Source organism: Chiloscyllium punctatum, chromosome 2 (genome assembly GCF_047496795.1).
Source record: "Chiloscyllium punctatum isolate Juve2018m chromosome 2, sChiPun1.3, whole genome shotgun sequence".
Classification (NCBI taxonomy): domain Eukaryota; kingdom Metazoa; phylum Chordata; class Chondrichthyes; order Orectolobiformes; family Hemiscylliidae; genus Chiloscyllium; species Chiloscyllium punctatum.
In genome coordinates, this window is record NC_092740.1 from 128,014,999 (window position 1) to 128,041,278 (window position 26,280).

Genomic DNA, 26,280 nt, shown 5'->3' on the forward strand with positions numbered 1-26,280 from the left:
TTAACTGCTGTAAGTCGAGGAGGTAATACCAGGAGCTAGTCTCTCTCAGTTTCTGGTTTAACTCCAGGATAATTTTTGTGGTTGTGGGCTCACCCGTGATCAGAAACAGTCCTCTTCCTGTTCAGCACTGAAACTGGAATGACATGACTCACAGCAACTTCCTCTATGAATCACCAGAAGGTGTTTCATTAAATCATGCAGTCACCAGGTAGATTGCCTTAAATCTCCGAATCATTCTGCAAGTTGAGACCATTAATGGTGAACTATTGCTGATACTGAAGTTGCAATAATGGATTTTCCAGTGGGTACATTCCTGCTATTTCATTAAACTTAGTGGTGAGTGTTCAATAAACCTGTAAATGTTTTGTTACAGTTAAAACTCACTGAGAATACACAAGAATTTTATTTTGCTCTGTCACCATTAAGTTACTTCTAGTTATAGTTCCATGGTGTAGTATACATTGTAAAAATAGTGTCAATCTAAACAGTCGCTCAGAAATTCTAAACTAATGCCAAATTTGCTTTAATCAGTGTGTAAAAAAATCTGAAAGTCATGGTAAGCATTAGATACACTGTGAGTTACTTTTTGAAATTCTTTCAGAGGATGGAAGCATTCCTGGCTGGGTCAGCATTTGTTGCTCATGTTGATTTGGCCTTGAGATGATAATGTTGAACTTACTTCAACCACTGTAGTCTATGAGGTGTAGGCTCTGTTGTGAAGTGAGTTCCAAAATTTTGATCTGGCAACAGTGAAGAAACGGTGCTACGGATCCAACTCCACATGTTGTGTGGCCTTTGTTCAGACAATCTTTACTTTTTAAAAAACACTTTCTTTCTTTTTTTTTGCATCTTTTCAGAACTGCACTCTGAACAGCAGCTTGTTTTTTTTCTGAAAAAGAATACTGATGTTTGCTGTTGGGCACTCAACTGGAAGGATAATGCAGATTAATTACTTTTCTAAGAACACTCACAGCGAGATGTTGTGATGCTCAGGGACTGGCAGCCATTTTGATGTTGAATTGGTCAATCAAGGGAGGGCCTGTGCTAGCCAGCCAACCACAGAGGATTTTGAAAAAGAAAGAAGATTGAACTGGCTCTTACTAGATTTTGGGCAGGGCGCAGTATTACTTCAAACTGATATTGTAGTTGCCAGACATTGTTTCCTTTGGTTTTGCTTCTGCTGGTTATTCTCCAGAGACCAAATCGTTGAAAGTCCTAGGAAACAATGCCAGTCCATAACAAATATAATCAAAAGAACTGCGGATGCTGTAAATCAGAAACAAAAACAGAAATTGCTGGAAAAGCTCAGCAGGTGTGGCAGCATCTGCGCAGAGAAATTTGAGTTAACTTTTTGGGTCTGGGACTTCAGTTCTGAGGAAGGGTAATTCTGATTTCTCTTCACAGATGCTGCCAGATCTGCTGAGCTTTTCCAGCAATTTCTGTTTTTGTATAAGAAAAAGGAAATCACCCCAGAGGTTTGGGGATGCTGTTTACATTGACTGGTGACTTCAGAATTCAATCAAGACACAGTCATACATGCTTGCAGTACACCCCCATCAGATGTCATGAAAGCCTGGTATTCATCTTTGAAATGGTTAACAAACTTGCAAGTTATAATTCTTCTTTTAAAAAGGTATCCCTTAACTGTGTCTCTCTGCCCTCTGTAGTTGTGTGTAAGGCTTTGTGATCAAAGAGGATTGGGCTTAGATTGTTGATATTAGTTAGGTCACCTTGTATTCCACTAAAGTTACATTCTTAATAATAAGTTGTTAACTTTTGTTTAGTTATAAACCTGGTATCAAAGATCTGTTATTTGTAAAGTCTGGTTGGAAACACATGAGCAATTTTGACGATCACTGAATGTTCTAATCTCACTCTGTTGTGATTCCAGTGTTGGGGAGCTAATTTGGTCTGCCTTATCGTACCTGTGTCTTAACACCTGCAGGTGGCAGTGTTCCTATATACCTGCTGATCTTTTTCTAGCTAACCGAGGTAAAGACTGAGTGCTTATGGCGCTCCATTCTTGGTCTTGTGAAACCGTAACTCACATCATTAGGACAATGCCAGTAATGCAATTGACAGCCCTAACTAGAAACACAACCTATACCGTGTATTCAAAAAGATGGGTACCCAATGAACACAGTCCACTGATTTCTCAGCAACAAACCCAAATAAGCAGACAAAACACATTCAGAAACCCTAGCCACTCTCCCCTACATCAAAGACATCTCAGAAATGACTGCGAGACTACTCAGACCCCTTGGCACCATGGTAGCCCACAAACCCACCAACACACTAAAACAGCAGCTAATGAACTTGGAAGACCCTATATAGACAATGAGCAAAACTAATGTCATTTACAAAATACCATGCAAGGACTGTAACAAACACTACATTGGACAAACAGCCAGAAAACTAGCCACCAGGATACATGAACACCAACTAGCCACAAAAAGACATGACCCTCTCTCACTGGTATCCTCACATATGGATAAGGAAGGACACCACTTCGACTGGGACAATACATCTATCAAGCCAAACAAAGACTCGCACAAGAATTCCTAGAAGCATGGCATTCCAACTGGAACTCTATCAACAAACACATTGATTTAGACCCCATCTATCACCCCCTGAGGAAAAGAACAGGAAATGACTTCACCACAGGAAATGAAATCACCAACCCAAAGAAACCCAGACATATAAATAGAAGGCAGGAATTTTCAGCATTGCTTCGCATGAGGTCCACTGAAGATGTTACCTAGTAAGGTAACAAAACGTCTGGAAATGAACCTTTCAGCTCAGTGACCAAACCTACATCCAACACAACCTTGAAGACCAAAAAAGTGAATCATTTATGACTGTGGAGTTTCTTTTCTGCAGACAGTAAATAGTTATTGGAGTATTTTTTAAAATCAGAATATTACTTTTTATTTTGTTTATGGACCTAATTTGACTCTTATTTACTTCACTAATCCTCCTTTGTTTCATTTTATATCCTAAATCTCATCATTAAGGAAATTGTCCATTCAGTTTGGCATCTATCAGATCTTAAATTTCCCTGTTGATAGTTGGTAATTTATATTTGGAACAATTTGTCGGCAAAAATTATGTGACCTTAAGGATCAGGGAAAATGTCCCACTTCCCACATGTGATAAGGGAATACCGGTGATCATGGGTGATTTTAATGTGCATATAGATTGGGCAAATCAAATTAGCCACAATGCCAAAGAGGATTAGTTCCTGGAATGTATACAAGATAGTTTTCTTGACCAATATGTGGAGAAACCAACTAGAGAGCAGGTCGTCTTAGACTGGGTACTGTGTAATGAGAAGGGAATCATTGCTAGTCTGGCTGGGCAAGACCCTTTGGGGGTGAGCAACCATAAAATGATAGATTTTGATTTGGAGACTAAGGTGCTGAATCTTAATAAACTATGAAGATATGAGTGAGTTGGCCTTGATAGACTGGAGAGAGTTACAGTGGAAAGGCAATGACAAACATTCAAGGAATGCATGGGGCACTGCAACAAATGTTTATTCCTAAATGGCACAAAAGCAAAATGGGTAACAGAGCCAATCCATGGCTTACAAAGGAAATTAGAGATCGTATCTTATCCAAGGAAGACTGGCAAAGAAAAACAATAGGTCTGAGGATTGGGAGCACTTTACAATTCAGCAAATAAGGACCAAGGGATTGGTTTAGAAGAGGAAAATACAATGCGAAAGTAAGTTTTCAGTGAACATAAAGACTGACACTAAGAGTTTCTGTACATACATGAAAACAAATAGATTGGTGAAGACAAATGTAAGTCCCATACAGACAGAAACAGGGGAATGTCTAATTGGGGGCAAAGAAATAGCTGAACAATTGAATACATACTTTGGTTCCCCCTTTACAAAAGATGACACAAATCAGATACCAGAAATGTTGGAGAATGCAAGATTTAGTGAGAGGTAAGCACTAAGGATGATCATTATTAAAAGATAAATAGTGCTGAGAAAATTGAGGGGATTGAAGGTGGATAAATCCCCAGGGTCTGATAATCTATACTGAAAATGTGTTGCTGGAAAAGCGAGCAGGTCAGGCAGCATCCAAGGAGCAGGAGAATCGACATTTCGGGCATCAGCTCTTCTTCAGGAATCTGGATGATTTTAATGTGTATATAGATTGGGCAAATCAAATTAGCCACAATGCCAAAGAGGAGTAGTTCCTGGAGTGTATACAAGATGGTTTTCTTGACCAATATGTGGAGAAACCAACAAGAGAGCAGGTCATCTTAGACTGGGTACTGTGTAATGAGAAGGGAATCATTGCTAGTCTGGCTGGGCAAGACCCTTTGGGGGTGAGCTTCCTGAATTCCTGAAGAAGGGCTGATGCCCGAAACGTCGATTCTCCTGTTCCTTGGATCTGCTGCCTGACCTGCTGCGCTTTTCCAGCAACACATTTTCAGCTCTGATCACCAGCATCTGCAGTCCTCACTTTCTCCTCTGATAATCTATATCCCAGAGTACTTAAAGAAGTTGCTCCAGAAATGGTGGATGCATTGGCAGTCATCTTCCAGGATTCCATAGACTCTGAAAGAGTTCCTGCAGATTGGAGGGTAGCTAATGTCACTCCAATTTTCAAAAAGGGGAGCAGAGAGAAACCAGGGAATTATAGATCACTAATATCGGTAGTGGGGAAAATTCTTCAATCTATTATCAAGGACTTTGTAGCGGAACATTTAGAAAGCAGCGGCAGAATCAGAGTTAGCGTGGATTTATGAATGGGAAATTATGCTTGACAAATCTGTTAGAACTCTATGAAGATGTAATGAGTAGAGTTGACAAGGTGGAGCAAGTCGATGTGGCATATTTGGACTTCCAGAAAATACTTGACGAATACCTGCATAAGAGATTATTGTGCAAGATTAAAGTGCAATGGATTGGGGGAAGTGAACTGAGATGGATAGAAAACTGGTTGGCAGAGAGGAAGCAGAGTATGGAATTAATGGGTCCTTTTCAAATTGGCAGGCAGTAACTAGTGGGGTGCCACAGGTATCACTGCTGGGACCCCAGCTATTCACAATATATATTAATGATTTGGATGAGGGAACAAAATGTAATATCTCAAAGTTGGTAGATGATGCCAAGTTGGGTGGGAGGGTAAACTGCGACGAGGATGCAGAGATTCTTTGGCATGATCTGAACAGGTTGGGTGAATGGGCAAATTAATGGCAGATGCAATATAGTTTGAAAAAAATGTGAAGTTATTCCTTTTGAAGCAAAACCAAAAAGGCAGATTACTACTTGAATGGGGAGAGGGGAGTCTGCTGTGGGACCTGGGTGTCTATGTACACCAGTGGTTGCAGGTTCAGCACGCAGTAAAGAAGGCAAATGGTATATTGGCCTTCATTGCGAGAGGTTTTGAGCACAGAAGCAGGGATATATTGTTGCAGTCATATTGGGCATTGGTGAGACCACGCCTTGAATATCGTGTGCAGTTTTGGTCTCCTTTTCTAAGGAAGGATGCTCTTGTTCTCGAGGGATGCAGCGAAGGTTTACCAGGCTGATTCCAGGGATGGCAGGACTGACATATGAGGTGAGATTGATTGGATTAGGATTGTTTTTGCTGGAGCTCAGATGTGTGTTCTCATAGAGACTTATAAAATTCTAACAGGACTAGACCGGGTAGATGCAGGGAGGATATTCCCGACGGTGGGTGCTTCTAGAATCGGGGTCACAGTCTGAGAATTCCAGGTAGACCATTTAGGACAGAGATGAGGAGATATTTCTTCACCCAGAGTGGTGAGCCTGTGGAATTCATTACCACAGGAAGTAGTTGATGCCATAACATTGAATGTACTCAAGAGGTGGCTAGATATAGCAGTTGGGGCAAATGGGATCAAATGTTAGGGGGAGAAAGCAGGATTAGGCTATTGAGTTGGACAATCAGCCATGATTGTGATGATTGACGGAGAAGGTTCGAAGGGCTGAACGGCCTCCTCCTGCTCCTATCTTCTATATTTCTATGTTTCATGGCACTCGCCAGAAGGTGCCCTGCTCCACTAATTTGACCTTCAGTGAATATTATTAAAATATAAACTTTAGGTAGAAGTTGGCACCATGAGTTATTGTCCACAATTATTTTCCTCAAGCCAGCAACTACATTTCAGTCAAGATGCAAGATGTGAACCTGTCTCAACTTCAAGAAACTCAACAGATTTATGGAAATCATCTTTTCTTCTCAAGTATAAACTATTTTGGTTAATTTCAAATTATTTGGGGATTTTTTAGTGGGGTTCTTGTGATGAGGCCTAGCGAAATTTATTGCCATAAATTATCCACCTTGACTCTACATTTAGCTAACCCGCTCCTGTGGTGTCCCTCTCGACCAATTCTAGCCCCATCTTATCCCAAGTTGTTCCTGAAACAACCTACCATTCTGGATATTTGTTGGAAGACCGAGCACTTCTGCTATATTTAAAAAGCTACTGTATGCACTTACTAGTGTTGGCATTCCGAAGCTGCCTTGCTCATTGATGGACAGATTCTGAAAATGTCAGAGAGGGAAGATGGCATTGTAATTCTCTCGGGGACCTGAAGGAACTGGTGGTAGAAGTGGAGGATTGGCAGAGGTGGCCATGACACCAGACCCTGGCATCCTGGTCTGTAGAATCACAGAATCCCTACAGTGTGGGAACAGGCCATTCAGCCAAACAAGTCCACACTGACTCTCCTATGAGTAACCCACCCAGACCCATTCTCCTACCCTATTACTCTACATTTGCTCCTAACTAATGCACCCAACCTACACATCCCTGAACACTATGGACAATTTAGCATGGCCAATTCACATAACCTGCACATCTTTGGATTGTGGGAGGAAACCCCGCAGACACGGGGAGAATGTGCAAACTCCACATAGACAGTTGCCCAAGGCGGGAATTGAACCCGGGTCCCTGGCGCTGTGAGGCAGCAATGTTAACCACTGAGCCACTGTGCTGCCCTGTAGTTATCACATTTTAGTGCTGTCTCAACCAGGTTGAGGAATGGCCAGTAGTACCATAAGAAAGTCAACCTTTTTCTGCTCTGCCAATGTAAGTGCCACACTCCTTACACTTCAATCCATCTCTGCTACTGCACCCACCTCCCACGAAGGTTCATGCCCTGCTACTTTCACGGTTGTCCTGTAATATTTTCCCTCACCTGCTCAGCATGCCCCCCAAACCATTCTGCATGACTTGTACTCCCTTCTCACTCCTTTGGAAACTTCACTACCTTTCAGTCACCTGCAGTAACAGCTATTTAGATTAGAGTGGTGCTGGAAAAGCACAGCAGGTCAGGCAGCATCCGAGGAGCAGGAAAGTCGATGTTTTGGGCAAAAGTCCTTCATCAGGAACAAAGGGCTTTTGCCCAAAATGTCGATTTTCCTGCTCCTCGGATGCTGCCTGACCTGCTGTGGTTTACCAGCAACACTCTAGACTCTGATCTCGAGCATCTGCTGTCCTCACTTTTGCAGTAACAGATATACTATCCAATTTTACTGCTCAATGCTTCCTTTTATTTTGTTACAGAAGACAGCCCATAACAGGGCAGAAAGGACCTGAATGGGTGGGGTGTGACTGATATTAGAATTCTCAGCACATACAAGGATCGAATCCTGGTGCTTACGGAATGTCAAGGCATCCTTGTCCCTCTAAATGAATAAGTAGCACTCTTCAGTCCACTGCAACTTTCAAAGAAGCCACTGTCAGTGTTATTCTTTGCATACCACTTTTAACAATGTACACTTTCTCTTTTATTCTGCAGGTACCAGCAGGATTTCTAACACCTCTGCTAGAAGCCACCTCCTTGGCTCTATGGATGAGAATTTGGAGGCCTCAGAGGAAACACTGTAAAAAGACTATGTTTTTGTATTTTTGTTTTTTTTAAATTGTGAATTGAAATAGGAAAAGGATTTTTTTAAAAACAAAGGATCGTGGAAAAGATTAATGCATTGTTCAAAAGCTAGTTATCCAACACTCATTGTCAGTGCTGTTTGAACTGCTGTTCAAGCAATTAGGAAGCTAATTACAGATAGCCTGGGGTCAAGGGGTGTGTGTGAATGAAGATTTGGCTGGCAACAAGTTTCTGGTTAGTCAGGGCAATGGTTACCTTTTGTTGGCCTTCTGCCTGCTAACAATGAGGTGATTAGCTCCTGGATAGCTGAACAGTTTGTGGCTGTGAATACTTGGATCAGAAGCCATCAGATTTTCAAAGATATACCTTTTTTCTCCAGTGACAAAAACCTCAAGCATTAAGGAGACATTAAACCAATGTCCCCATCTGTCATAGAGATGTACAGCATGGAAACAGATCCTTTGGTCCAAGCCGACCAGTTATCCCAACCCAATCTAGTCCCACCTGCCAGCACCCCGCCCATATCCCTCCAAACCCTTCCTATTCATATACCCATCCAAATGCCTCTAAAGTGTTGCAATTGTACCAGCCTCCACCACTTCCCCTGGCAGCTCATTCCATACACATACCACCCTCTGTTGTAAAAAGTTGACCCTTAGGTCTCTTTTATATCTTTCCCCTCTCACCCTAAACCTATGCCCTCTAGTTCTGGATACCCCAACCCCAGGGAAAAGACTTTGTCTATTTACCCTATCCATGCCCCTCATAATTTTGTAAACCTCTATAAGGTCACCCCTCAGCCTCCGATGCTCCAGAGAAAACAGCCCCAGCCTGTTCAGCCTCTCCCTCTAGCTCAAATCCTCCAACCCTGGCAACATCCTTGTAAATCTTTTCTGAACCCTTTCAGGTTTCACAACATCTTTCCGATAGGAAGGAGACCAGAATTGCACGCAATATTCCAACAGTGGCCTAACCAATATCCTGTACAGCCGCAAATGGCCTCCCAACTCCTGTACTCAATACTCTGACCAATAAAAGAAAACATATCAACACTTTCTTCACTATCCTATCTACCTGTGACTCCACTTTCAAGGAGCTATGAACCTGCACTCCAAGGTCTCTTTTGTTCAGCAACACTCCTTAAGTGTTACCATTAAGTGTATAAGTCCTGATAAGATTTGCTTTCTCAAAAAGGAGCATCTTGCATTTATCTGAATTAAATTCCATTTGTAACTTCTCAGCTCATTGGCCCATCTGGTCAAGATCCTATTGTAATCTGAGGTAACCCTCTTCACTGTCCGCTACACCTTTTGGTGTCATCTGCAAACTTACTAACTGTACCTCTTATGCTCGCATCCAAATCATTTATGTAAATGACAAAAAGTAGAGGACCCAGCACTGATCCTTGTGGCACTCCACTGGTCACAGGCCTCCAGTCTGAAAAACAACCCTCCAACACCACCCTCTGTATTCTACCCTTGAGCCAGTTCTGTATCCAAATGGTTAGTTCTCCCTGTATTCCGTGAGATCTAACCTTGCTAATCAGTCTCCCATGGGGAACTTTGTTGAACGCCTTACTGAAGTCCATATAGATCACATCTACCACTCTGCCCTCATCAATCCTCTGTTACTTCTTCAAAAAACTCAATCAAGTTTGTGAGACATAATTTCCCACGCACAAAGCCATGTTGACTATCCCTAATCAGTCTTTGTCTTTCCAAATATATGTACATCCTGTCCCTCGGGATTCCCTGAAAAATATGTTGCTGGAAAAGCACAGCAGGTCAGGCAGCATCCAAGGAGCAGGAGAATCAACATTTCGGGCATAAGCCCTTCTTCAGGAAATCATTCCTGAAGAAGGGCTTATGCCCGAAACATCGATTCTCCTGCTCTTTGGATGCTGCCTGACCTGCTGCGCTTTTCCAGCAGCATATTTTTCAGCTCTGATCTCCAGCATCTGCTGTCCTCACTTTCTCCTCAGGATTCCCTCCAACAACTTGCTCACCACCAATATCAGGCTTACTGGTCTATAGTTCCCTGGCTTGTCCTTCCCACCCTTCTTAAACAGTGGCACCACATTAACCACCCTCCAATCTTCCGGCACCTTACCTGTGACTATCGATGATACAAATATCTCAGCAAGAGGCCCAGCAATCACTTCTCTAGCTTCCCAAGAGTTCTAGGGTATACCTGATCAGGTCCTGGGGATTTATCCACCTGCTGTCCTCTGAGGTGGACATGTAAGATCCCACTACTATTTGAAGAAAAGCAGGAGAGTTCTCCCTAATATCCTGTTCAGTATTTATCCTGCAACTCACATCAAAAAACATATCTTGTAAGTTTATTTAATTGTAGAATCTTTCCTTGTGGGATCAGAGAGAGCACCTCAGGACACTAGTAGGTAAATCTTGATGGTACCTTCATCCTTCTCAGCAGTCACCAATCCAATTCAGTCCGGTGAATGTTATATTCAAAACAATAAGCAAGTGCACATTTTGGTTAAATATGCAGGTTATAACATGACATGTATGTTTCTAATATAATGAAACAATTCATGATTTTCTAGTTCCCATACATTTCTGGGATTTTATTGAAAATCAGATTCTCATAAATAAATATTTTCTTGTTGGTTCCATTGGCCCAATTCCCATTTTATTACAAATGCTTTCCTGAAATTTACATAATTGCTGCACTAAGTGTACATTGATCAGGTAATGCACCTTATCATAGCCAAACTCTAAAATCCAATCTACCATTGCTCATCAAAGTGTTATTATTCAGAATGGTTGTGGGTGGTTGGAATACCTGATGTGCAGCCAGCTGCTACAGATGGGGATAGTTCAAAGATTACTATTACTGAAAGTCACGAGGTCTTGAATAGTGCTGTGGGAGTGAATCTGCCCTGGCCTGAGAGGCCTGGGTTTAAATCCCACCTGCTCTAGAGGTGTGTAATAACATCGTGAACAGGTTGATTAGAAAAATAGGTTGGTGAAACTCATGAGGTCTTCTGTGGTGCAGTGGTAGTGTCCCTATATCTGAGCCAGGAAGCCCAGGTTCAAATCCAACCTGCCCCAGCATGTGCAATAACATCTCTGAATATATTGATTAGAAGTATCTACTGAAGTGTTCACCAGGAAGAGGAGTATTTTGTTTATGTTGATAGGGGCTGGTAAACAAAGCTAAGTCAGCTTGCCTTTCTGTGAATTCATGGCAACAACGACCAATCACAGATACCAAATCATGGATAGAACAGAGATGGGGCTTAGAAATTTCACACACCAACTAATGTAAAATAGAAAAAGCTGGAAATACACTGTAGGCCTGTCAGCATTTGTGAAGAAGGAAACGAGAGTTAATATTTCAGGCCAACATCACTAAGTAAGGATCCAGTTAGAGTGTAGATTTGGAAGGCTAAATGTCAAATCATACCCACAAAACTGGCAAGCAACACTACAGTGTTGATTCCTTCGATCTCATCTCTAACTATTTTGCAATACTACACTTGTTTATTTTCGATTGTCTACCCACCCAACCAGCTCCTGCACTGGTGCTTTATTTTTCTGAGGTGGGACAAATGCCTATGGTTACCGTTGAAGAAATTATTTTTGGTGAATGAAAACAAGCTAAAGCTTACTCTACCTTTCAAATGGCAGGTAGGTTTCCCAGCAACGATTTAAGGACAAGGTGTCCTGTCATCTTGGATGAAAAGGGCAATTTCAGTTGTTGTGGAAACAAGACCAGCACTCTTTTTTTGCTGAATCCTACTGTGGAGTACAGAAATCTGACTTAATGAATAGCTTGAACAATGAATACAAGAAAATAAAGGAGAAAGTTAAAGTTGTTCCACATTATATGCTTTTACATCGTTTGGGTAAATTGACTTTTGTGGACTTATAGCGGGGACCTGGAGTTAGAGCTGTAGCATTATTTCTCTCCCCAATCTCCACTGGAGATTTGGATGTGATGAGTTTATGTAATTGGTCCTTTTCAATATATCATAAAATACACTCAAACCTAAATTTGAAAAAAAAGAAAATTTGAATTGTGCGCCTGTAAAACTATAAAACTTGAGGAAGCTGTCAAAACGGACAGGGAGTAGGTGAATCAAACACCCAGCATTATTATTGCTTGATATATATTCTATATTTTGCTTGAGTATCATAAATTTAGGAAAAAAGCAAGCATATTATCTAGGAACATCAGTAGGCACTTAATACTATTCACAATTAATTCAGGTACAGAAAGAAATCTTATTAATTTCATTGTACAAAATAAAATTCACTTTTACAGATTTACTGCAATCAAAGAATCTCAAGCCCTTTGGCAGTAAAAGACTCCACTGAAAAGGAGAGCTCCAACAGGGCAGTTTACTTTGGGACAACTTGCGGTCTTTACAGCATGCCAGAAACTGTCACAGGAACAAGAGATTCAAACATAATAAATCCAAAAGTATTTAGCTTTTATAAAACAGCTTTTGGAAATAGTTCTTAGATTTTTTTTGTTAGGTCATACATCACTGACATCTGCTACTGAAAGTACATCCACTTGGGTCTTGAATGTTGTAGAGAACTCCTTCGTGAGCAGACCATGTAAACAAATTCCATCATGAGAATAGACCCATTTTTTCCCGGTCCAATCGTATCGCTTAGGCCCACTGAGGAAAAATGTAGAGAGAATGGTTTGATGAAAATCCATGTACATTTCTAATCCTTACATCACAGTGGGAGGGTCTCAGCAATATGATAGCCTCTGGACTCTCACTTAAGTAGACATATCAACAAATTCACTAGCTGCCTGGAGAGCAGGAGTGGGATTTTGGTGGCAAACTGATTAGATTGTAGGAAGGCAGCCACGTGTAGCAGAAGCTCACTCCAGATTCTTGCTCGAGGTGTTTTAACAATGGAGAAGCCATCATACTCTCCACAAACTCTTCTGGCTGCTGGACTTCTTCTGCTATGATTCAGCTGTCAGACTGCAGACTTTGCAAGGCTGGGGTGAGGTAAGGATCAAATCATGGTGCTGATAAGGTCATCATGATGCTATTTTTGATTGTTAACTTGGACTCTGCCCTCCTTATCATGAAGATTATAGGAATGCAACAGGTTGGAGCTGGGAGATTAAGTTATCTTATTTTTAATCCCTCTCATATCATGAGTGCCAGTTCTTCCAGCTTCAGTCTGTTCCCCTGACATGCAACACGGAACTCCATCCCAGCTTCTCAGTTAATGTTCCAAATCTCTCTCTCTCTCCAATTTCAGTCCTCAAACTGCTTTTATACTGAGCCTGTTTTTTGTGACTACACCAGTACCAGCTCTATGCCCTGTCCTGTTCACCCTGGGGCTCCAGCAGACAATGCCTTCCTGGGTATGCACGTATACACACTTTTGGATGAGAGAGTGCCACATTTGACTTTATGACTCTACTCACTGGTCATAGCTAGTGAGTGGTGCTCATTGGTGCATAGCCCACAAAGTAAGGCAACAGTAACAACACTAAGACGTTGGTTTGCAATTACGCACCAACCCACACAAAATTTGTGTGACTTCAGAGAGACAGAAGCTGGCTCTGAAAAGAGAGGCTGTCATAAGGAGTGTTGCATAAGAGAAGGAATTGTAAAACTGATCAATTTTTCTATGAGCCACATTTTTTTTTAAACTGCAAGTTGCCATTGTACAAGCTTATAAAAAAAGCTTTGGTCCACATTCTGTATATACCTGATGGGAGATGATAACCAGATTTGTCGGTTTGGAGTCTGTTTATTAATCACATATGTCCCCAAGGGTTCTCCCATATTTATTGTCAACACACCATTCTGAAAAACAATAAAAATACATTGAGTCAGGAGAATATTTAACACGTGCTAGTTGCCCTCCTGTGGACCAAGTGGAGGTTTCAGGAGAAGATGGATTCAAAAACAGGGAGTAATTAGAGGTAATTAAACACAAATAATGTATTATGGAAAAAAAAATGTTTCTTTGTTATAATGAGCTAAACGCAAGTGCAAATACTTGATACTGAATTTAATACTTTGTATAATATCAGGAAAAGAAGTTTCCACATTAGTTCCCTTTGATCTGAATTAAGAGACTGATGTGGAACATAAAGCAGTACTCTGTTCGCTTCCATTTGTTTTCCAATATCAGTCTGTTCCGCATAAATCATTTTTCTCTGAAAAGATGTTTAAATAACATTTTCATTTATTTCAATCTATTTTATTCCTGATTATGATTTATTTTCTTTAAACAACATCTGGTTAACTGTGGTAGTTATGTCTGAAGAAATTATTGAATTTGTTTTCAAACCACTTCCCACACTGTCATCAGCATAAATGCCACCATTTGTTATTTTCAGTTTCTCAGAAAGGGTCACTGAGCCCAAAATGTTAACTTTGTTTTTCTCTCTACAGTTGCTGCTAAACCTGCTGAGTTTCTGTAGTACTTTGTTTCTGTTTCAGATTTCCAGCATCTGCAGTTCTTTGTTTTTATTATTTCAGATTCTGCTCACTTGAGCACTCCTGGTTTTAATCGCTCCAGTGGTAGTCATGCCTCAAGCTGCTTTAGCCATAAACACTTGAATACCATGCCTAAGCCTGTCAGCTTCTCAACCAGTAAAGTTCAACTTAAAACCTAAAATTCTTTACAAAGTAGTTGATACAATTTCTAATATGTGACTTAGATGTGATTTTGTTTTGTTAACTGTTCATGTGGAACGCTTTGAGCTGTTTATGATAAAGGAACTATACAAATCCAAACTGCAGTTATATTTACTAACATGGTGTTCTATGTTAATAAGTGATGTTATCCCACTGTCAGTGTTTCAATATGATTATAAGTATTGGGCAATCAACTTATTAATTATGAATTGGGAGCAGTGATGATCTTTGGTGTGATGGACAAGTATTTGGCCTCCACTTGGCAATTTCCTTAAAGATATTATCACATGCTTCTTCATAGCTGGCTGTATTGACAGATAATCAATAGCAGCAGCCTGCTCCATTTACATGGCCACCAAATGCAGTCAGTTGAGTTTTACCGCAAATGTTACATCATAGTCTTTTGGAACAAATGGTTGATCTCCAAGATCTTCAAAGAAGTCAGCTAAAAGGTCCAATGTTTCTTCTGCAAGTCTCTCATATGTGGCTTCATCCAGTAAACTGCAAAGAGGAAGAGTAATGATTTAAGCTCATCATCTTCCAAATACTTAAATAAAGTGTCTTTACAGGAGAGAATGTTATGGTATGCCAAAAATTATTTCTTTTCTTTTCCTTTCTCTCCTACAGGCAGCTTAATTCAATTTCACTCAAGAAAGGAAAAGATGACCATTCGTACTTCTCATATTTGTTGTTACTCAATTGGGTTTTTGAGTAGATGAAACCACCTTCTTCAAACCAATTAAATCCACTAAGTAAACAATTTAGGAGGAAACTGCAGCATTTGACCAGAAATTTTATCAGCCCTTTATGGATTCATGTAACCACAATTCAAGTTCAAAAGAATAAGGACACTCCCTTTCCTGAAATGCTTTTATTTTGTATGATATACTTTCTTCAAGCATTTCACATGCTATCGAGCAAGTCACCTGCTTAAGTGGAAGCGTATCTTGCATCATTATTGGTTACTTGTTTGTGCTATATACCTTTTGGTAAACTGGACACTTTTTTTTGGTACAAAATCTTTTTGTGTGGTGTCAAGAAATTAGGCTCTCTGGCATCACGAGTAGGGATGGTGAATTGGCAGTCCTGACACAGTGGACAATACTTTGCCTCTGAGTCAGGATGTTGCAAGTTCAAATTCAGTTTAAGGCTGACACTCTCGTTGGACCAGGATGTTGTTGGGTATGGAAGGTTTGAGTTATAAACAAAGGCTTGATAGGCTGGGAGTTCTTTCACTGGAACATAGGGGGTTGAACAGTGACCTTATAGAAGTTTATAAAATAATGAGGGGTATAGATAGAGTTAATGGTTGTTGTCTTTTCCCTAAGGTGGGAGATTTCAATGTGGGGGCACATTTTTAAGGTGAGAAGAGGGATTTATAAAAATTAGGGGCAATTTTTTTTACACAGAGGGTGGTTCAAGTGTGGAATCAACTTCCAGAGCAAGTGGTGGATGTGGGTACAATTACAAAGTTTAAAAGACGTTTGGATAAATACACAAATAGGGAAGATTTGAAGGGATTTGGGCCAGGAGCAGGCAGGTGGGACAAAATTAGTTTGGGATTACAGTTGGCATGGACTGGTTGGACTGTTTTTGTGCTGTATGACCCTATGACTCTATGTAAAGGGAAATTCTCTCCAGTGTCCTGGTCAATGTATATCCTTCAATCAACACCATCAAAATAAAGAAATGTCTCTGGATATTATCAAATTATGTGTACGGAGGTTGCTCTTTGTAAAGTGGCTTTATTTCTTGCGTTATAACACTGACCACATTTCAAACATATTCGCTGGCTGTAAAGCACAATCAGACAAATGAAGCAACATAGTCCCAGTCAGCTGGACAACAGAAGAGAGATGCTGAAAGGGGATGGTCTGGCCAACCAGATCAAAGGCTGTACATGTCAACAGCAAGGAAGAGGCAAAATGCACCATGTGTACAGTCACAATGATCTGGAAATGTGACTGATTTGACCCATTTAGTTCCTGTCGTAGGGATGTCAATCTGATGAGAGAGATTCCGATGGAAAATTGTGAGAAAGACGAGCATAGGACTTGGAAGAAGATCTAGAAATTGGAAATAATGTGGTAGCTTGGAAGGAGGAGGGTCGAAGGTGAATTTCTTTAAGGTGCAACTCATGGCCACACTTCTGATTGGGTGTTAATCACTAATTGGACAGCAGAAACCATTTGTAATATCATTTAGCATGAAAGGTGGCAAAAGTTGTCAACTAGGATGGGGTGGGATCAAGTATGAACAAAAATGAATAGAGACTTGCAATGTTAACTTCTTTGACATACACATTGAGTCAAAACAATGTTTTGTCATCACAGTTCATTTGCGCCCTGACAGAGAAATCAGAAAAATTTCAAGGCATTCAGATCACTAGGTTTGTTGAGGCTGTACCAAATGTCAAGCTTTCATTATTTAGACACAAATGAAATATTTGACTAGTTTTACAAAAAGGATCAGCAAACAACTTTAGCACTGTTGCTTTATCACACACACATACACACAAAGCCTTTTGTCACTTAAGGATACCTTGCATTTTCCATTCTTCTCAAAGTTGATGAATGAATTTCCTTCCTCTGCAACTGTAAGTACCTTAACCTGTCTGAATGCTGAAAACCCTACAAAAGATAAAAACATGATTTAATTGTCAGTGGGATGAGTAAAAAAATATTCTATGCAGGTGTAAAAAAGGATTTCATGCTAATGTCTTGCCAAAGACTCCAGCACAAGAGGAATTCCCTTCCTTGAGTACTAATTGGTATTTTTTCACATTAAACATAAAGATAATTAATGTTAAATCTCCCAACCTTTGTGAATTGCAACTTGTAAAGCTAAACAGACTATTTCAGGTTAACAATAATAAAATAAACCCTTAAGAGGATAATAAGGGCAAATGTTCTAGAGAAATGTGATAGCTGATCAGAATTGTAAATGTAGATCTCAGTTGGGGCACTAATGCAGAGCGTACTAACCTGAGTTGGAATATTAACAGGAATGTCTATGGCCCAAGGAGGGGGAGAAAAAGTAAATCAAAATAAGATCCCTGTTTATAACTGCTATTTAGGGAACCTCATTGTAATGTGCAAGTTTTTTGTGATTTCCTCTTGACCAAATATTGTAGTCTGCTAACAAACACAGCAATCACTATTTAGGCCGATGGAGAATGGCTGTTAAGGTACTGATAAAACTGTACTACAGCAAATGATACTTCCAGGAAAAGAGGAGTAAAGAATCAAAGGCTTAGATTAAAAGTTAAACATTGGAAACTTAGTAAACAAATGGCTAGATTGTGAGTTTCAGCATGAAATAGTGAATAAAACAGCTTTTGTCACTAATCAATAAATTTTAATTATTTACCAAATACCACTTGACATCTTTTTGTAATTAGATATAAAGGAGCGAACCATTTAGCTACCTCACCTTAGATAATTATTCCCTCATGTTTAAATGACTCTTTCTTCACAAGCAATGTTATTACCCCTCCTTAAAACAGCCATAGTTACCCTCTTTGATGAATGCCCATAACTTCAACTTCCCAATTTTGTTCCCTCAATGTCTAATAATGTATCTATGTTCTCATCTCTTTCACCATTCTGTTCAGATTCCTAATGTTTGCTTTCTATCCTATACAGCTGAGAGTGTGCTGATGAAAGGAATAAACGACTTATTCCTTGCAATGGCTTCCTCTCCTTAGCATTAGCACCTTTGAGACTTTTGACCTGGTGAAATTTTTCCACCATCTTTTATTTACATTTAGATACTCAGCTTCTGCCATATTTTAATTTTGTTATTGCATGTCAAGGTAAGTGCAGAAATGTGTGGTGCCTGAACAGTTATCAGAGTTCTGTATTACAGGTGTTTGGAATATAGCAGGGTTTGGTGTGTGGCTGCTTAGGTGTAGAATGAAAATTAACAGTAAGACAGTTTTGCAATCAAATTTATGGTCCTTTGAAGAAACCCAGGCAATTTCACTTAAGTAGGTCCTATTGTATTGAAGTTATAAATATTGTGACAAATTAAATTATTTGATTATATGCACAGTGAGTGCAATCCAAAAACAATGTGAAACATTTCAATCCTTCACATGCATTCACGTCTCTACCAGTTTAAAAGAACTGGAAGTATAGATGCAACTTGGGGCAAAATATGGCATGCTTAGCCCTGTGCAAACATGAGACTTAAAAGCTAAAGTATCTTTTGCCTTTCCTTTGTTTTGTGATGGGTGTAGCTCTATACTGTGCTACTCATTTTGAATGCAGTAGTTCTATAAAGAAAGAGGAAAAATACAGTACATAACTGTTGCCCTGCTGTCTCTGGCAGCATGTATTAAAATTCTGTGTGAAGCTCCATCTGGTGGAATATAGAGGAAACAATGAGAAACAGGGTCCAGGAGGCTAAATAAATAGACAACACAGATTTGAGGTAATTACCAAAAGAACGAGAGGCAACATGAATAAAATTAACAAGTTATGATCTGGAATGCACTACCTCAAGAACAGTAACTTTCAAAAGTGAAATTAAATAATTAATTGAATGGGAAAAATTAATTTAATGGAAATGGGCAAAAGAGCAAGCAAGAACTGAAAGCAATTGCATTTCCCTCTTAAAAAGCCAACATTTTCACAAAGGGCCAAATAGGCTCCTCCTGTTGTGTATGATTTCACAGGACCATTCTCAAGTAGTGCCATTATCTGTAGATTTATTAATTCCTATTGGAGGCTCAAAAAAGACTTGATTTTCCTAACATTTTGACCAATTGTTAGCTGACAACAGTCAATCTCAGTGAAACTAAAAATATTTATAGCAATAAGTATCTTTCTATTGTTTTATGATGGAAAGAAATTTATAATTTCCAAAGGCATTTCATAAGATGTCATATAAAAGATTATTGCACAAGATAAGAGCTCATGGTATGCTGGCAATATAGTGGGTAACACCCAGAATGTGGACAATAAGTTTTTTTCAGTTTGGAAAGATGTAACTTGGAGTGCCACAAGAATGAAGAGCACGGACTCAATTCGTTACAATATAATAATGAGATGGACGAGGGGTCAGAATGTAATTTATTTAAATTTGCTTATGATACAAAAATAGGTGGGTGGACATTTTGTGATGATTACATAAGAAATCTGCAAGGAAATCTGAAAGGTTGTGTGAATGGACAAAAAGAAATTGACAGATAAAGTTTAATATAGGAAAGTTTCAAGTTGTGTACTTTGGTAGGAAGAATCAAAGACAGACTATTATTTAAACAGAAGGAGACTACAAAAGGGAGGGAACTGAGGGAACCGGGTGTCCTTGTCAATGAAACACAAAAAATTGCCAGGTGTAAAAAGCAAACAATTAAGGAGGCAAATGAAATTTTGACATTATTGTTGGAAGTCTTGTTACAACAGGGTGTCGGTGAGGCTGCACCTGAAATACAATGTACAGTTCAGGGTCTTGTACTCAAGAAGAAATATATTGGCATTGGAGGCAGTTTTAATGAGGTCCAATAGGCTGATTCTGTGATGAATGGGTTGATTTACAGGAACAGTGAAAGAGGTTTGGTCTTCATTTGTTCGAGAAGGAGAGTGATCTCGTGAAAAATGCAAATATCATGAGGGTGCTTGACAGAGTAATGTCAAGAATATGTTTCCACTGCTGGTGGAATCTTGAATTATGGGACATATTTGCAGAACAAAGGGTCACTAATTTAAAATTCAGCTGTGAAGGAATTTAGTTTCTCAGAATAGTAAACATCTGGAATTCTCTAGCCCAAATATTTATGTAGTCTAGATCGTTGAGAACATTTAAAAAGGAGGTAGATAGATTTTTGAAATGTTGAGAAGTTGAGGGTTATGATGAACATCACAAAAGTGGAGTTGAGGCCTGGGGTAGATCAGCCATGAACCTACACAACGATGGGGTAGGATTGAGGGGCTGAATGGCCTACTTTTGCTCTCATTTCTTATGTCTGTGGTGAGGAATACAACTCCATCTCTATCATTTTTGTGACTCTCTCTGGCGGAATGTCATGGTTTTTCCAAGAAGAGGACAGTAGTAATTGTCACGAGATCAGCCAGGTGGGACCACAGATTTTGAGTTCCCTGATTGGGGCTGTTAATCTGGTCCTTCAGGGAGCCCTGGCTGACAGATAGAAACAGGTGTATGAGAGGTTCTGTTCATACTGACAGCTGGCTCTGAGGAAGCTGCATCAGTATTAAGTACTCTCCATGTGTAAATGAAGGGTGACTTGGTGACAGGATACTGGTCACTGTGGAGTTATTTCAAGGACCTTTGGAAGTCACAATTTTACTGCCAGTTTTGAAAACAAGAGATACTTTTGTCATGTTGTATTTAGCATCTGAATCAAAGCTGGAATCAGAGCATGTATAACCAGAGTAACTTCATAAAAAATCAGTTTTTATTTTAAGCTTCATTGAAGTTACAATCAAAAGAATAAAGATGCACTTTCAAGGTGTACAGAAACCTCCCTTTAACATGGAATAAAAATCTTTCTTAGGTGCTTAATGGAAGCATAATCGGCCCAAAATGGATGACAACACAATACAAGAGATTTAGAAGCGAATCCAAAAGCATGCTCAAAGTGATGGTTGAAGAAAGATATTAAATTGTGCAATGTGGCTCAGTCAGTATTACTTTTTGCCTTTTAGTCAGAAGATTATGGGTTTGAGTACTTCTCCAGAGACCTGAGCTCAAAATCCACACAAACACAGCCAAATGCAGTGCCGAGGGAACATTTCATTTTCAGGAAGTTCCATCTTTCAATTGTAATGTTTCCTCAGATGGATACCATTATTTTGAAAAAGAGTAGGTGGACACACTCCAGTGTCCTTGTCGATACATTTTCATCAACCAACCTCTCAAATAGATTGTTTGGTCATTATCACATTGGTGTTTGTGGAGGTGCAGTCTACAAATTGCTGATGCACTTCATTATTACAAAAGTGAATGGACTTCATTGACTGTGGGGTACTTTGGGATGTCAAGGTGGTGGAAATACAAATTTTTCTTTAAAATAGAACATGGAGTTCATGTTGGGGATTCAGAAACACAGAAGCTAAATGACAAAGGTTTCAATTCTAGCGAATGCATAATAGCCACAATTGGAGGAATGCTAAGATACTGGATGGTTACATATGATTATATAGGGTATAAACGACACAGAAACTGGCATTTGGCCCAGTCACTACCGATATTTAGGCCATGCTAAAGAGTCATAGAGATGTCAAGCACGGAAACAGACCCTTTGGTCCAACTTGTCCATGCCAACCAGATATCCCAACCCAACTTAATCCCACCTGCCAGCAGCCGGCCCATATCCCTCCAAACCCTTCCTATTCATATACCCATCCAAATGCCTCTTAAATGTTGCAATTGTACCAGCCTCCACCACTTCCTCTAACATATACAACCACCCTCTGCATGAAAAGGTTGACCCTTAGGTCTCTTTTATATCTTTCCCCTCTCACTCTAAACCTATGCCTTCTGGTTCTGGACTCCCCCAATCCCAAAGAAAAGACTTTGACTATTTATCCTATCCATGCCCCTCCTGATTTTACAAACCTCTATAAGGCCAACCCTCAGCCTCCAATGCTCCAGAGAAAACAGCCACAGCCTGTTCAGCCTCTCCCTATACCTCAAATCCTCCAACCCTGGCAATATCCTTGTAAATCTCTTCTGAACCCTTTCATGTTTCATAACATCTTTCCGATAAGAAGGAGACCAGAATTGCACAAAATATTCCAACAGTGGCCTAATCAATGTCTTGTAGAGCCGCAACATGACCTCCCAACTCCTGTACTCAATACTCTGACCAATAAAAGAAAGCATACCAAACGCCTTCTTCACTATCCTATTTACCTGCGATTCCACTTTCAAGGCGCTATGAACCTGCACTCCCAGGTCTCTTTGTTCAGCAACACTTGCTGGGACCTTACCATTAAGTGTATAAGTCCTGATAAGATTTGCTTTCCCAAAATGCAGCACTTCGCATTTTTGTGAATTAAACTCCATCTGCCACTTCTCAGCCCATTGGCCCATCTGATCAAGATCCTGTTGTAATCTGAGGTAACCTTCTTCGTTGTACACTCCACCTCCAATTTTGGTGTCATCTGCAAATTTACTAACGGTACCTCTTATGCTCACATCCAATTAGTAAGTACCTGTTAAATACCTTTTAACTAGGCCATTATCCCTTTCGGAAATTAACCACAAAACAGTTCTTCCACGAAATTGCATGAGTGAATGAAACTCACACCGGCAAATAGTAAACAAATCTCACAACCCTGCTGCATTAACCAGATTAATATTCTTTATTTTATTATTAAGTACAGGTACGATTTCTAATTCATTTAGAGCACATAGGCCCTAATATTTTTACTAACAATTACTAACTTAAAAGACAAAAGAAATAACACGTCTTAATTATGCAAGCAGACCGTCACACACTCTTAATCCCATCAGAAGTAGCAGCCAGCATTTAGCACATTTTAACCTGTCACCCAGAACAGAAGCCCTTCAAACCTTTGTGTACTATAGATAAAATAATGTAACACCATAGTAATAGAATTTTAATAAATCTCAGAACTGTGTATAAAGAGGCTCTTGTAAGAGCTGCATTTTATTGCCACCTCAAACTTGTGCTGTGATTGCTGAAAAAAAGAGACTATTTTCACCACTCAATAATTCTGGTCATTAGTTGAACATGATTCTACACCATCACCAGTAGGAGAGAATCTAACCATATTCCATAGACGTTCAATAGTCTCACCAAAGCTGAGTCTTCCTTTAGCAACATCCGGGTGTTACTCATGACTAGATGCAAAACTGAGCCAGTCATATAAATACTGTGGTGACAATATAGAGGCTGAGAATTTTAAGGTAACTCCCTCCATGCAACTCCACTTCCTGGTATCCGATGATACCCAGGAAACCTGACACCATCCAGGACAAAACAGCTTGAGTGATACGCTGTCCATCAGATTCAACATTTAACTCTCACCATTGCCAGCTTATAACTACAGCAAAATTTCTATATACAAAATACACTTCAGTATCTTGCCAAGCTTCCTTTGACAGCACCTTTCAATCCTGTGACATGTATCACCTTGAAACACAAGGGTAGCAGATGCATAGAATACCACCGTCTGCAAATTCCTCTCCAAGTCATACAACATCTTCACTTGGAACAACATTGCCATACCTTCTCTATCTCTGGGTCAAAATCCTGGAACTCACTGCTTTACAACACTCTAGATGTATCAACACTACATGGACTAGGGCATTTTAAGTGGCTCCTTGAAAGAGAAATCAGGGTGGTCAATAAGTACCACATTGCTAATTGCAGCCATATAGCACAAATTAATAAAAAAGATGCTATCCATCAATTAAGACATTAAACTATGACCTGTCTGTATCTCAGATGAAAGATAATGGACAATATTTTGAAGAATATGGAAGTTTTAATTGGCACTGTGATCAATATTCATCCCTCAACTGACATCACTAAAACACAGTATTCAATAATGCCACTGCTGTTCACAGGAACTTTCAGTGTGCATATGTTTCCACGACACTTCAGAAAAGTGCTACATTGGCTGTAAAGCATTTAATACCACATTTACATTACAGGATTTATCATTAATACCAACTTGGGCCACTTAAAACAATCGATCTGAAATCCTAATTTATTTTCATAAAGAGTCATACAGCGCACAGAGAAGCCATTCGGCACATGTACTGCAATCTTTCTTTGCTTTCACTTGTTTCAGTGGGCTTCTGATACCGGACGATAGGTGGCCAGCAGAACAGAACACTTTTCATGCGGACAAGATCAATCAGGAAGCGGCCACCAGGAGACCTGCTGGAAGGGTGTCAAAATCCTGAGGAGCTACTCAGAATGGACAGGGAGAAAAACGTTTATGTTGGTGTAAGGGTCCAGAACCAAGAGACAGAGATTTAAGCGAACGAACAAAAAGCGCTGCAGGACGTTTTTTTCATGCGGACAGTGGCTCGGATCTGGAAATGCAGCGGCATATGATGCAGGGTGAAGCAAGTGATCAGAAGAGAATGTAATCTCTTTATATCCACAGGTAGAAAGGAAATATGCAGAGGAATGTGACCCTCTGTCAAACAGTACAGACACAAAGGACCAAACAGCCTCTCGCTGCAACAAAACCACAATAAGGTGCCACACGAGCTCATTGGCGCAGCCTCCAATGCCGATGACCTTTAACCCCGGCTCAACCCTACCGGAAGAGCCGCTCTCTGAGCAGTAACCAATCGGCTTTGGTCAGGGAGAAGGGGGGGCCGGACCTTAATTGATGACACAAGAACCAGCCTTTGAGGATGCAGTCCACGTGACCTTCCAAAGCCCAATAGCAACACAGCTCGTGATGTTGGTGTGGGGTGCTTGATGGCATCGGCTGTGCTTCACGCGCGGGTTCCCATCCTCAAATGGAGTTTGAATACATAACGGCCATAACGGTCAGTCAGGTGACACCCGCATACATACAAATGAGCACCTCTAGCGCTCCTACTCACCGTGGAAACCGTGTTGAGTGGGAGAATTGTTACATGATGAATTTCGGGGACTGTCGTTACTCTCAGATGCCTTGTAAACCTGAAGATCGAGTGGCATAAGCCCCGATTTAGAAAACCCGCCATTTGCCACCGGTTTGGATGGTGGGGGATGTGAAGGCCAACGATCACATCGGCCCTCGACTCGCACTCCTTGTGTGAGGAGCGAGCGGCAATGTTGCGCATGCAAGCATGACCAAGGGTGGAGCGGGGCTGACAGACGTAACAGAGGCTACGGTGTACACGTATATGGGCGGGGAATCGGGACGTGCTTACATCACCAAAGCGATGGGGGCGCGGCTTGAGTGGCGATGCTCCGCCCCCAGGGAAATTGGAACTTAAAACCTGGAAGGGTTGAGCAGGTCAGGCAGTATGTGTGGACTGGTATTTCAAAAATTTTACAAGGACGGAAAAATAGAGAAAAATCTGAGTGTTTCCAGCACCCGCAGTATTGTGCTTTTAAATTAATTCAGATTTACGTAACGCCAAACTATTTATACAGCACCTTTCACAACCTCTGGACATTCAAGATAGGCGACTGAGCAGATTGGTTCATTCCCTCCCTCCCACCCATTCTGTGGGAAATGAGAAATAGGGTTTGTCACTCAAGCATAAGAGGTCGTCTTTTAACAATGAGATTTTTTTTAAACTTAGACAAGACTGTAAATCTCTGGAATTTCTTTTTCCCAGAAAAGTGGACGCTGGATCACTGACTTTGTTTAAGAGAGTGTCGAATAGATTTTTGATAGACAAAGTGGTCATGGAGCTCAGGAAGAATAGGGAGGTAAAGACCACAGCTAGATCAGTCATGAACCCAAGTCTCGGAGGGCTGAATGGCCTATTCTTATTGAGTTGGCTCTGCTAGGAATGTAACAAACATAGCAAGCTTCTGCAAATATAAGTGACTAGATAGCCTCTTTGCAATGCAGATTGAGGACATAGGGAAGACTTTTCTTTAAATCATACCATTAGGATTTTTAAAATACAGAAGTTTAAGGCAGATCTTGAAAATCTGAATTACAGCAAATGTTTTTGTAAATCTAGACAACTGGCTTGACATCAGAACGTTGACGTAGAAGAACTAAGGCAAAGCTTTTCACTGTGCCTCGGTACATGACAATAAATTCAATTTAATTCAATTCAAGTCAAT

The 26,280-nt window shown here is 40.3% G+C and overlaps 2 protein-coding genes and 1 long non-coding RNA gene across 4 annotated transcripts in view; 1 reads left to right on the forward strand and 2 right to left on the reverse strand.

The window, feature by feature from the left end:
* tjp2a (tight junction protein 2a (zona occludens 2)) overlaps positions 1-145 on the reverse strand; it is a 133,961-nt gene extending 133,816 nt beyond the window's left edge. Inside the window, exon 1 of the mRNA XM_072588451.1 lies at positions 1-145. The gene's annotated coding sequence lies outside the window, so the exon portion shown is untranslated.
* Positions 141-16,226, forward strand: LOC140489226 (uncharacterized). The gene is made up of 3 exons (XR_011963113.1): positions 141-336; positions 7,793-7,877; positions 15,162-16,226. It is a non-coding gene; the product is annotated as an uncharacterized lncRNA (long non-coding RNA).
* fxn (frataxin) lies at positions 10,455-25,365 on the reverse strand. 2 transcript variants are annotated; one of them, XM_072588513.1, is made up of 5 exons: positions 25,095-25,365; positions 17,076-17,164; positions 14,927-15,035; positions 13,597-13,694; positions 10,455-12,536 (listed from the first exon to the last, which is right to left on the reverse strand). In XM_072588513.1, the coding sequence occupies exons 1-5, from the start codon at positions 25,314-25,316 to the stop codon at positions 12,389-12,391; spliced, it is 666 nt and encodes a 221-aa protein (XP_072444614.1). In that variant the 5' UTR covers positions 25,317-25,365; the 3' UTR covers positions 10,455-12,388. The 2 variants fall into 2 exon arrangements, with proteins under 2 accessions (XP_072444614.1, XP_072444605.1); XM_072588504.1 differs by having other exon boundaries at positions 14,915-15,035; positions 25,095-25,364.
* Positions 25,366-26,280: the final 915 nt, after the last annotated feature.

Bases quoted from the DNA above. Each gene is read 5' to 3' on its own strand.
- fxn (XM_072588504.1), bottom strand. From the start codon at position 25,316: ATGCGCAACATTGCCGCTCGCTCCTCACACAAGGAGTGCGAGTCGAGG. The intron at 15,036-17,075 runs GTATCCTTAAGT...TCCTCTTTGCAG, and splicing joins AGAAGAATGGAAAATGCAAG to TTTACTGGATGAAGCCACAT. The intron at 13,695-14,914 runs GTAAAACTCAAC...ATTGTTTTTCAG, and splicing joins ACTATGATGTAACATTTGCG to AATGGTGTGTTGACAATAAA.